The 11971-nt window shown below is 45.8% G+C and overlaps 4 protein-coding genes; all 4 read left to right on the top strand.

Moving 5' to 3' along the window:
* Positions 1 to 2151: 2151 nt before the first annotated feature.
* On the top strand, positions 2152 to 2484 carry GSTUM_00002475001 (uncharacterized protein; the record flags this gene model as incomplete). The annotated part of the gene is made up of 2 exons (XM_002836237.1): positions 2152 to 2343; positions 2416 to 2484. 2 exons carry the CDS (start codon positions 2152 to 2154, stop codon positions 2482 to 2484), a joined length of 261 nt encoding a protein of 86 aa, XP_002836283.1.
* A 9-nt stretch (positions 2485 to 2493) lies between these two features.
* GSTUM_00002474001 (uncharacterized protein) lies at positions 2494 to 4563 on the top strand. XM_002836236.2 has 7 exons: positions 2494 to 2608; positions 2699 to 2825; positions 2914 to 3135; positions 3196 to 3390; positions 3447 to 3595; positions 3659 to 4070; positions 4132 to 4563. The coding sequence occupies exons 1-7, from the start codon at positions 2540 to 2542 to the stop codon at positions 4398 to 4400; spliced, it is 1443 nt and encodes a 480-aa protein (XP_002836282.1). The 5' UTR covers positions 2494 to 2539; the 3' UTR covers positions 4401 to 4563.
* A 618-nt stretch (positions 4564 to 5181) lies between these two features.
* On the top strand, positions 5182 to 6256 carry GSTUM_00002473001 (uncharacterized protein). XM_002836235.2 has 4 exons: positions 5182 to 5267; positions 5338 to 5482; positions 5562 to 5964; positions 6025 to 6256. The coding sequence occupies exons 1-4, from the start codon at positions 5234 to 5236 to the stop codon at positions 6085 to 6087; spliced, it is 645 nt and encodes a 214-aa protein (XP_002836281.1). The 5' UTR covers positions 5182 to 5233; the 3' UTR covers positions 6088 to 6256.
* Positions 6257 to 7480: 1224 nt separating this feature from the next.
* Positions 7481 to 10296, top strand: GSTUM_00002472001 (uncharacterized protein; the record flags this gene model as incomplete). The annotated part of the gene is made up of 2 exons (XM_002836234.1): positions 7481 to 8536; positions 8590 to 10296. The coding sequence occupies 2 exons, from the start codon at positions 7481 to 7483 to the stop codon at positions 10294 to 10296; spliced, it is 2763 nt and encodes a 920-aa protein (XP_002836280.1).
* Positions 10297 to 11971: the final 1675 nt, after the last annotated feature.

Raw genomic sequence — 11971 nt, 5'->3', positions numbered from 1 at the left:
ATGGAGACAATTGGAGCCAACTCAGTTCAACTTGAGAACTAGGCCACAAGTTTAAAGACTCTAATAATAGAATAACTACTATTGGAAACAGTATGGTTCCAAGTTAGTTATATTGTAATTACTAAAGAGGATGTGGTGATTTTCAGGGTCTCTACGTGTTCGCACCTTTCAAGAATACTCAACCTTGCGAGTTATAATCAGAGAGGTACATAGTTATATGATAAATAGATGTAGTCTGCGAACACTCAGATATAGAATATAAATATCGAAGTACCTCCCAAGCTTTAAACATCATCAAGCAATCGAGAAGAGACCTTAATAATATAATATTGTTTTATAATTCCATTTTACTTTATCAAATTTACTTCGTTCTTAGTAGTCATAAATGAAACAAGTGAACTCAAGCCTTCTTAGACAATCTCCGTCTACAAAAATGAATATTGATTGGCTCAGACAATTCTGAAGTCTATCAGATTGTCTCCACCTAACATTTTGGTGTTCAATTATACAACTTACAATCTAATTAAAGGAATAGTGCTATAGGAATCATGTAGAAAAAATCTTAACTTGTGCAGAGAAAAAGAACTGTAATTTGGGTGTGTATTATGACTCTTAAATTCAATAAAAACTACTTATATTCACTAGCCATTTTACAAATATCTGATAAGATTTTGCTTATTAAGAAAAATACTATAGTCAAATTTTTGCCAAACAGAATTATTTATGAAAATACTATTGTATTCTTATTTCAACTTATAAGCTATTTTCATGAAATACAATAGTATTTTTTTACAGTGGGTTGCCAAACAGGGCCTTACTACAAGTTAGTGCACTCCTGTATATACAAGGACTATCACCCATACATCTTGCTTAGAAAAAATAAGGAACAGAACCTCTATCAATCTGCCTTTGAACGGTACCACTTCTCACAAAATGTGCTGGTAATATCCTCCTAATATCACGTAGTTTACTCAAGATAGGTATACAATTACACCTCTTAAGTTACAATTACGAACATATATTAATTGGAGGTCATCACCATGTATATTGCAAATAAAATCCAATTGTTTACTAAATTGTGTCTTCATCTCTGGATGTCACTTTTTGAACTCTTCATCCTACCACTTTCCCAAGCTTTCATATGTATTTTCCTTTTGTACAACCAATATCGCAATTTCACATAACTGCTAAATAGTTGGTGGAAAACCAAGCCAGCAGCAAAAATATCAACGTTCAAGAACAATTTGCTCCTGCTCTGGCAATAGCTTCTGCCATCATTGGCCCTCCTCTTCACGATTTTTCCTTCATTGTCAAAAATGGATCACCATACTTCGAGTTGCTCCTACCATGGCCGCAGCAGTTCTAAGGCTCGGGGCTGTTCCAGTGTACACCATTTCAATGGCCATCTGTTTGAGAATACAGGTTGGAATCATGGTATTGCTTGTAGGCATAATAAATGCTCGAGTCTTTGAATCAATAGAAATTGAATGGTATGTTCGGCCTCTGCAGTCTCACTCAAGATTCAATGATGAAAGTTATTTTACTAACTATTCTAAGGTGCCAAGATACCTAGTGCCTCGCTGAGGGTGCTGTCTCGCTGAGGGCTCACACGGTTTACTAGTAACGAGAGAATCCTGGAACACCATACTATGCCTACCGCTCTGTATGTGTATTATTGGGATTGATATGTTGTTCCGGTAGTTCTGATGTAACATATCATACTAAAAATTTAGTAGTCACTACAAGTATGCTGTACAACAAAATAGCTGAAAAATATTGTAAGTTATACGCCAAATTTTTCCTTGTGTCGTATTTTTTTGGTATGCCTTCAAGTCCGTTATGCTCATTTTCTCTAATAAAATTTACTCAAAATGAGTGCGAGGAGTGTTTTGGTATGTTTCGCATTGTTAGATCATATTTGTTCTTGTAAACTTCCCCTACTGTACTCTAGCACAGCAACCCCATCTCACGATCAACGGCATTCGGGCATCAGGATGGCCTCATTCTTGTATTCAACCTTAATTACGATATTAGTCTTCACTTAGTTGGTCACCATTAAGGATATAAGAAAAGTTGTTCGGCGTCCGATCTGCGCAATCTGATTGATTATTGGTAACAATTTCACCTGTAAACAAGGTGATTGTTTCACGTATGTTATCGGAACCCTCTATGCCAAGCCTTCACCATGGTCCCGATGCAAAGCCCTCATTTGGCAAGCCTCTCACCAGTCTTCCTGCGCTTCATCTCCCCCCGTCTTCCCTCCTCCTCCCGTCTTCCGTCATCTTTCCTCTCCCCTCACTCCCTCTTCCTTGCGCACCCGTTTTTCCTCATCATGCTAAAGAGGTTTGCAATCCTGTTTTAATAGAATCGGGTTTAAAGAGTCCATTGCTGATGCCCCGCGTCTTGTCCTCCTAGCGGTCTTGCTCGATTTGCTGCCGGGAGGCGAGTCGGGGCTGCTTCCCTGAGGTCCGCTACAATAATTAACAACAATGCCTTCAATGCTTTCAAACCTGCTCTACCTGTCTATTGCGCTCGTGCCATGGCCACTGCCGCCGACTCTTCAAGAGTCGGAAGGATCCATCAAGTCATTGGTGCCGTTGTTGATGTGGTATGTGCCGAGAAAATTTTCATCCGGGGGAATTCAACCGCCATGGACCAGGTATGGGGATCAGTTGATTAATACAAACACTACCCTTAGAAATTTGATGGCGAGCAATTGCCCCCTATTCTCAATGCCCTCAATACCGATAAGAATGGGAACAAATTGGTTTTGGAAGTCGCCCAACATTTGGGAGAGAATGTCGTTCGTTGCATTGCCATGGACGGTATGCAGGGCCCCACTTAGTGTCTTAGATCGGCGACCCAATATTGAACTTAATTCCGGTTTAACAAGTACTGATAGAAACTCTTTAGGTACCGAGGGTCTTGTCCGTGGTCGGGCAGTACACGATACCGGCGCTCCCATTAAGATTCCTGTTGGGCCAGGTACTTTGGGACGTATTATGAATGTTACTGGCGATCCTATTGACGAGCGTGGCCCTATCAAGGCCGCCAAGATGGCACCCATCCATGCCGAAGCCCCACCATTCGTTGACCAATCTACAACTGCTGAAATCTTGGTCACTGGTATCAAGGGTAAGAGTCGGTCGTTCTAACATATAAAGGTTCATCTAATATTTTTCATTTTTTTCGCAGTCGTCGATTTGCTCGCACCTTACGCTCGTGGAGGAAAGATTGGTCTCTTCGGAGGTGCTGGTGTCGGAAAGACCGTGTTTATTCAGGAGTTGATTAACAACATCGCAAAGGCTCATGGCGGTTACTCCGTGTTTACTGGTGTCGGTGAACGTACCCGTGAGGGTAATGACTTGTACCACGAAATGCAGGAGACCCGTAAGTTTACCTTCCTCGAAGTGCTCAATACCATTTACTAACTTCTGGTGTTAAAGGTGTCATTCAACTGGATGGGGACTCCAAGGTTGCATTGGTCTTCGGTCAAATGAACGAGCCTCCTGGGGCCCGTGCTCGTGTCGCCCTCACTGGCCTTACTGTGGCAGAATACTTCCGTGATGAGGAGGGCCAGGACGTGCTTCTCTTCGTACGTGATTCCACCATTTGCATATTTGACGCAGCATGCTAACGTTATTTCTTTTCCCTGTAGATTGACAACATTTTCCGTTTCACTCAGGCTGGTTCTGAAGTGTCAGCTTTACTCGGTCGTATCCCCTCTGCTGTCGGTTACCAACCTACCTTGTCAGTAGACATGGGGCAGATGCAGGAACGTATTACTACCACCAAGAAAGGATCCATTACCTCCGTCCAGGCTGTATACGTCCCTGCCGACGATTTGACTGATCCTGCCCCCGCCACTACCTTCGCCCATTTGGACGCTACCACTGTGTTATCCCGTGGCATCTCCGAGTTGGGAATCTACCCCGCTGTCGACCCTCTCGACTCTAAGTCCAGAATGTTGGACCCTAAGATTGTGGGAGAGGAGCACTACAACACTGCCACTCGTGTCCAACGTATGTTGCAGGAGTACAAGTCGCTGCAAGATATCATCGCCATTTTAGGTAAGAACCCGAACCACCTTTACCTTTCTCCGTGACTTACGCTAGTGGTATTGGCTTGTAGGCATGGACGAACTTTCTGAAGCCGATAAGTTGACTGTCGAGCGTGCCCGAAAACTACAACGTTTCTTGTCACAGCCCTTCGCTGTTGCCCAGGTCTTCACTGGCATCGAAGGTGCTTTAGTCGATATCAAAGACACCATTAGATCGTTCAATGAGATTATGAACGGTAACTGTGATGACCTTCCCGAGGCTGCTTTCTACATGGTCGGAAACATCGAGTCTGCGCGGGCAAAGGGTGAGAAGATCTTGGCAGAATTGGAGGATAAATAGATACCGTAGATGTGGTGGATGCTTAGAAAAACCACCCTGAATTAGGGATTGCGTACGTGCATGGGGTGCAAAACTTACGGTTGTACATGGCTTTATCTCCTTTTTATGCTACTCACTACTTGTAGTGTATTTCGGCACAAAAATTTTCTATCTCCTGTTCTAATACCTCCTGTGCACGCATAGGATGACTTCAGGGAGTGCGGGCGAAAGTTGGTCAAACCCGTCTATTGTAGTGGTATCCATGAACATTGTGAGACAAGCACCAAGCGCTACCCATCATGCTCTAGGCGAGTAGATATCTCTAGGCATGATGCCAGCTCTTACCATTCTTAATGGCTCTAGATCTTGTGCTTCGCACGCTTGGCTGCTCTTAGCACCGTTCTGCAGCCCCAAAACTTACTACTATTTACGACGTTTCCTTGAGTAACCCCCTGCAAATATTGATAGGGGAAACAAAACAGGTCCTAAAGTCCTCGAACTGGGGAGAGGGATCAAGTATACCCCGTTAATCCTTGCTGAACGAGTGACGAATGATGAACGTTTCTACTGTTGAGCGGCTGCGCATAACAAAGTAGTACTCAACTACCACTACTTCTTGCAGAGATATTGTGATATGGATAAACCGTCGACTCTTCGATAGGAATACAGGTGCCCTCTATAAAGTTGGGGTGGGGACGGTGTTTTGACGCTAATCCCCCTTTGAAACTGCCGGGTAACTCGACCCGTCAGTAGCTCTAGCTACGTTCTTTGAAACAGGGTTCTCTCAACCAGAAAACAAACATCCTTTACCTGCTCCTAAGTTGCTGCACATCTGGCGCTGTAGAGCTCTCAGGATGGTAAAATCGACACAAATTGCCCGACTGGACGGTATGTTTCTATTCCGCTCCGAGTCTACTAATGAACAAGCCCCTGACTCTACGTTCTTTACCATGAATAGGTGTCCCTTTAGCAGCCACTGTCGACGACGATCAAGCAGAAGCCGAACTGGCCGAAGTGAAACAGCAATGCAAACTGATTTTCAAAAGGCTAAACCAGCATTCCGAGCCCAGAGCGAGTATTGAATCCGGGCCTTTTACCCTACAGTAAGAAAACCGACAATTCCGGAGATTTTACACACCACAAATAAGTTTCCATCGGTTGCTAACGGTGTCGGCGAAACAGCTACATTATCGAGAACCACGTATGCTACTTGTGCGTTTGCGATAAATCATACCCACGCAAACTTGCCTTTACGTATCTCCAGGACATCGCGGCTGAGTTCTACTCATCGTACGGAAATGAACTCATGAATCCGTCCTTGCGACCGTATGCGTTTGTCCAGTTCGACACTTTTATGCAGAGAACCAAGCGCACATATCAGGATACGAGGGCTTCTGCGAACTTGGATAAACTGAATGATGATCTCAAGGATGTTACGAGAGTTATGACCAAGAACATTGAGGACTTGTTGTACAGAGGGGATTCGCTAGAGAGAATGGGGGACATGAGCTCGAGATTGAGGGATGAAAGCAAGAAATATAGAAAAGCTGCGGTCAGAATCAACTGGGAACTTATGTTGAAGCAAGTATGTTAAGAAATCCCTTCCCTCCCGAACGTGGCTAAGGCTAATATTATTCGTATTCAGTACGGACCAATAGGCGCTGTGGGCCTGGTGGTACTCTTTTTCATTTGGTGGAGATTTTTCTGAGCAGTAGTAAGCATCTCGTATTCCTCGAATGGCCGAGAATTTCCTTCACTGTGGGCATGGTTGAGCTGAGGGCAGAAAAAACTGGAAATTTGGAGTGTTGCGACTTCAGCTTGTTTTCTGTTATGCCTTCGATATCTGGGTGTATAATATTCATTGTACGACATGTAGACTGTTCTGTAACTCTCACCTGAAAGAAACCCAAAGCCTTGAGACTTTATGATGCGAACTCATAGTATATTTCAGGCTATTGTAATAGCACCGAAAGGAATAGCCTTAGGTGTCCCAGTGTGATTCCACAAACGGATGCACCTCCTCGAGATTATTCCCACGGTTTCAGGCGCGCCCTATCGTGTTCAGTATCCGGAGGAGAGCTTGGTCAGCATGCCGTACCGCATCCCAATCTACGAAGTTGTTGAACTTCGGGCAGGAGATACAGTGCTACGCTTAGCATTACAGCACCTCTAAGTTATCAGTCAATATTAATGGACATGGCACTCAATACCGGTACTCTACACGGCCGTGATGAGCACCAAAAGAGGAGATATTCAGCACAAGGCTCTTTTCCCCGCTCGTTCCCTACTGTATTACCGTAGGCTCGTTTTTTATACAAGCCATAGTAGGATGGAGGCCCGCTTACAGTAAGAACCAACAGTTTATCACACTCCCTCCGATCCAACCTGTTGCTTAACGCCAAATATTCCCTCCCGCTCAGGCATCGCGCAGCATCTGTGAGTATGAGCACATAAATATTTTTGACTACTCGAGTACCGTGCTTCACACTATCCAGTGTCACATCTCAGCTGGCAGAGAGTTAGGGGACAACTTTCACAACACCAGATCGGTATCACAACTACTGGCACTGTTGTACTTTTAGGCTCCAAGAGGCACCTCCTTAGTACTGTACACATTGCCCAGATTCAGCTCAGGGAATAGTACTAATACCACGAGGTAAGTCTGAATAAGATTATCTATTACCGGCGCAGTTATCCCTCGCTCTGCGATCATACAAGCATACAACGGCATCACTGTATTACTGTATAGCAATGATTTGACAGCGGGAGATGGAAGTTTTCCTGTGCCATCGTACAGTACTAGGATTTTCATTTCACGCTGTTCGCTTGCCCTGCCGAAGGCGATCATTCATCCCTAACTAAACGTTATCCCCCCGTTCTTTCTTTCAATCCTCCCTTCCTTCCTCCATTCAGCCCCTGCCGGCCACTCACGTTTTCACCCAATTCATCTATTGTAGCTAAATGGCGTATAGTTGCGCTGTACAAGGCCAAAATCTCCCCTCAAAGAACCACTCATCTTCTCCCTCTTTTCTGAATTTTGGGTGCAAACCGTTACTATCTTCCCTTACCGTCCCTCATGCTAAGGTTGCGGGATTGTGTACATGGCAGGCCCTTCGCCCCACGTGAGAAACTCCCAGAACCCAAGCTTGCAGGACGCTGTGAACCCCCGCTGCACGTCTACTCAGACCCTCACCTCCGCATTATTCACCACCCGCCTACCCGCCCCGTCCCTGGCCGCCTCGCTCAAAGTAACGAAAATCCCGCTAATTGAAGACGACTCGGCACCACGAGTCGTCGTACCCCGACTCTTAGTTCTGGCGGAATCCACCCCCGACGAAGGAGTTCAGACTCTTTCGCAATATACACATCTCGACGACGGTATGGATGCTGAGCACTACCAACACTCTCTGGATGAGGAGGAGGACGACGATGAGGAGAGCAGTTTCGTTCAGGGTATCACAGCCGGAGGACATGACCATTCGCAGGATACATCTCCCCCAGAATTTTCCCACCAAAGCTTTGAACGACAGCACCTCTCGATAGATCCGGCGCTCGACACGCCACCTCCGGAAAATCATCCCCATCATCTTCATCACCATCACCATGCTGGACAGGACAATGACGATGAAGAAGGCGATGGATCCTCTCACCACCGGCTCCAGCAACCGCAGCAACAAGTCCAGAATCATTTTGTGCAATCACAACTTCCCCGGCAGCTCTACACTGACCTCGCGCGGAGCGCGAACCAGTTCTCGTTACAACATCACGCCCCTGACCAGTTATCGACGCCTCCAGCGCAGTTTCAAGCATCGTCGCCTGCATCCGGAAAAATCTTGCCAACGTTCACACCATCGGATCGGAGCTTGCCTGATCGAGCTGTTACGGACGAAACCTTAGACGATGCCTACGTCGCATTTATCTTATACTGCAACCCATCCGTACCACTGGATTGTGATACGGCCGAGCTACGGAAAGCCTTTAGACAGCCTCCTAAGAGCGATGGCAAGACCTTCAATATCCATCACCTCCTCCAATTGATTGAAAAGTTTGAAGAGAAGGAAATCAAAACATGGACGAAGCTCGCGATTCAGCTGGGGGTTGAGAGAACTGCAGACCAGAGCGCGCAGAAAGTCCAACAGTATGCAGTGAGATTAAAGGTACGTGTGCTCGTCAAAATATTCTTTTTTAATCATTAACACAACGTGCACAGAGATGGATGCATGCGATGCATATCGACGCATTTTTCGAATACATTCTCAACAAACCGCACGCATACTACCAACATATCCCTCACTCTCTACCTACCTCTGACTCCCTAGATCAGATGCGTGACGGTGTGCCTATCGAGGAAGATCTGGCCTTACGCGCTTTACATCCGGAAACTCGTCCTAAGCGTGGCCGACGGAAAACAGATGACAAGGACGATGGGAGTGAAAAGGATATGCCTGATTCCAAGCGGCCGCATATTGGTATTGAAACCCCCACTACTACAGACCCCACCAGTGCCATGGAACACTTCAGTAATTCCTTATTTCCACCACACCCTCAATCTGCGGCTCCATCTAGTGCTGGAGGAGATGGGATGGAAAGGTTTCTAGAGGAGTCGGATCCTTGGGCAGCGGCTACACAATCCGTCTTAAGTGGTGGGGGGAACAGTGCTACACCTACAGGTGGGCAACAGTTTCGGTGGAGGGCTTTTCCAAGGGAAGGAACTACACCGCAAAGCGCACATGCACCTCCGACTATACTCACATCTCATGATAACATCACCCCCCAAGATGAAATACAGACACCTGTTTCAACAACTCCAGTATCTGCCTCAAAGCCACGGTCCCGACGGAGGCATGGCCCAGCCGTGTCCTCTGCCTGGCCAAGCTCTGGAAACCCTCTTACTGGAAAATTGAGGGGTCGACCACCGAGTAATAGATCCGTTAGAGATGGCCCATTTTCAACATTCCCAGCCCACCCTACAGGTAAAGGCCATACTATCGACCTTAGTAGTCCGGGAAGCATAACCCCAACTCCGACCTCAACTCCTGTCACCACCCATGCGCCACAACAATTCACATTCAGACCGGAGCAACTGCACCTAACCGTCCCAGCAAGGGTCGGCGGTAATGCCATTTCAATGGCATCACCAGCTTCAGCCATAACCCCATCACCGCACATGAATGGTAACTCTTGGAAACGTGAAAAAAGCCCCCTGGGAAGGGAAAGTGCGAATATATATGAAGCCCAAGGGCTCGAGGATGTCGAGCGGAGATTCTCTGTGAGCTTGTTACAGGCCCAGTGTCATGATGGGTTGGTATTGGGGGTGGAAGACGCAAAGAGGATAGCAGAGAAGATTGTCTCTGCCCTGAAACGTGCCTGGCCGAATAGTGGAGGCAGGGTGGATGACAAAATTGTAGCAGCACTGTTGGGCTGTGGTGATGACGGTGTTTTCCGAGAGGTCAAGATTTCGAGATTAAGCGGAGGCTCAGATCGGCGAGACCTAGATGATTTAGGACTGGACGTCGACGATGGCGACCAATTAAACGGCCGAGAAGGTGGTGAGAGGGGGTTCGATGTCCGGTGGAGTATACAGTTTGGCTCTGTCAAGGGCGAATTCTCGCAGATTGTGTCTGTTGGCGGAAATAGTGGACTAGACCATAACAATGACCCCCCCCCTAGCAGTCTCAGCCAAATAGGGGAAGATAACGACCGGGTATTAAAAGAGCTAGAAGGCCTTGAAGACTTCGGCGGGGGAGTTAACGACGACCCACACGAAAAAAGCACAGGTAGCAGCAATGGTGCTAGCAACACTGGAAATGTCGAGAAGCTGAGGAAGCGAGTCCTGGAGCTGGAGCGGAGTTTAAAGGCTAAGGAGAAGGAAATTCATGGCATAAAGGAAAATGTTCTCAAAGCTGTGGTTCTGTGATATTTGATGTTGGTATTGATCCAAACTCTCTCTGTTAGTTTGAATTCGAAAAAAAATTGAAAAATTGAAAATATCATGGCAGGAGTTATTAGTTTTTTTGTCCGCTCGGCGCAAGGGATTGCTGAGAAATGCCTTGCTTTGTTTCATCCGTTACCTTCATTACCTTTTGTTTTTCTTACCATATTATTATCATTATCATCTGGGTGGCTATCGTCGTTTTATTCACTTATTTATTTTCCTCCCCTCACCCTTCCCCTACGGGTACAAGTCTTAGGCAAAAGGGTTTCTTCTCCAATTGGGTCACCGGGGTCTTGCTTTATGAGCTGAAAAAAAAAAGAGATCCAGTTCTTGTTTATTCATCTGTTCACGTTTTTTGGATGTGTATTCACCAGCTCTCTGTTCCTCCATGCTCTCATAATTGGGGCTCCGGGCCGAAATGCTAGACAATCCCCCTCTAGGTCACCAAAATTTAATGACTGTCAACGTCGAGTGAGATACTATGAAGCTTAAGAGATGTTGAATCGCACGGGGGATGGTGGTTGTTAGGACACCATGCCGGTAGTGTTGATGAACGAAACTCCTGTTGTTATTACTATGATATTATGTGTTATCTAGGGCCTCGGGCGATTTTGTACCCTCCAACCTTATATTATGATACTGCTGGCACGGCTTTATGGAGCCATCATATCATAGCAGGGGTTTGTGGGAGAGCTCTCCCGGAAACACTCGTAACGCAGCCTCATTAGCAAAGCATTCGAAAATAATGCACTTCAGTGCTCTGAAGGTATGATAGTAGTTTTTTATTTACTTGAGCCCTCAGAATCTCATCGTTTGGGTGTATGATACTGTACGGTACTCCGTCTCATCATTAGAAGGGTGAGGAAATATTTTCGATATAAGCGCATTCTTGATCATATCATACCTCTTGGATACCGCCCTTGGCCGAGACGCACATACCGGTATGATACTGTGCTATGCAAAAGGTGTCACACGGCAGTGAGTAGCAGGATACTCACAGGCTTTTCCACTCTCTTTGCTCCCCAAGTGACCCAAATAAATTTAAAGAAGTTGCAAAAAAGTGAAAAAAAAGGTTGGGAATATAATAACTCGAGGCCTCTAAATTATATGATGCTCGGGTGAAAATCATTATCATAGCGACAGCTGTTTCCTTGGAATCCTTGGCGCAATTCACCGCCAGCCACGCAAAATACACCACCTTTGGGCGGGGGTAGACCAATATAGAAATCCTTTCTGAATAAAAATAAAAATAAAAAATAAAAACTAATACTGTAGTTCATTAGATACCGGTATGTCTTTCACTATTTCATCATTGGCCAAGGGCGAAGTAATTCTTTTCACTTTTTCGATTGCATTTTTTTCAGCCAGTTTATGATACTTGTAAATTAAATGGTATCCGATAGGTTCTGTGGTTGCCAAGTGCATGGTTGACTCTTCAAGTGTTCCCAAGCCCTGACAGGTTTTGCAGCACGTGCGAAATTGTCCATCTGTCTGGTCCGTGCTTGAGCCTAATTATGGCTCCTGTCATCTCGATACTCGAGGACTGTACTCGTCCTGTCATGACGTTTGTGAAATGGACCGGGCTTGCATGGTGGCGCAAGGGAGTGTAGGGGGTGCATATCGGGATACAAAAGCCTCAGAATGATATTGAATATGG

Source organism: Tuber melanosporum (genome assembly GCF_000151645.1).
Source record: "Tuber melanosporum whole genome shotgun sequence assembly, scaffold_136, strain Mel28".
Lineage (NCBI taxonomy): Eukaryota > Fungi > Ascomycota > Pezizomycetes > Pezizales > Tuberaceae > Tuber > Tuber melanosporum.
This window is presented reverse-complemented; position numbering and strand designations above follow the sequence as displayed.

Excerpts from the sequence above, each read along its gene's own strand:
- GSTUM_00002474001 (XM_002836236.2), top strand. The coding sequence starts at position 2,540 with ATGGCCACTGCCGCCGACTCTTCAAGAGTCGGAAGGATCCATCAAGTC. Across the intron at positions 3,391-3,446 it reads CCACGAAATGCAGGAGACCC|GTGTCATTCAACTGGATGGG; the intron begins GTAAGTTTACCT and ends CTGGTGTTAAAG. Across the intron at positions 4,071-4,131 it reads AGATATCATCGCCATTTTAG|GCATGGACGAACTTTCTGAA; the intron begins GTAAGAACCCGA and ends ATTGGCTTGTAG.
- GSTUM_00002473001 (XM_002836235.2), top strand. The coding sequence starts at position 5,234 with ATGGTAAAATCGACACAAATTGCCCGACTGGACG. Across the intron at positions 5,268-5,337 it reads ACAAATTGCCCGACTGGACG|GTGTCCCTTTAGCAGCCACT; the intron begins GTATGTTTCTAT and ends TACCATGAATAG. Across the intron at positions 5,965-6,024 it reads GGGAACTTATGTTGAAGCAA|TACGGACCAATAGGCGCTGT; the intron begins GTATGTTAAGAA and ends ATTCGTATTCAG.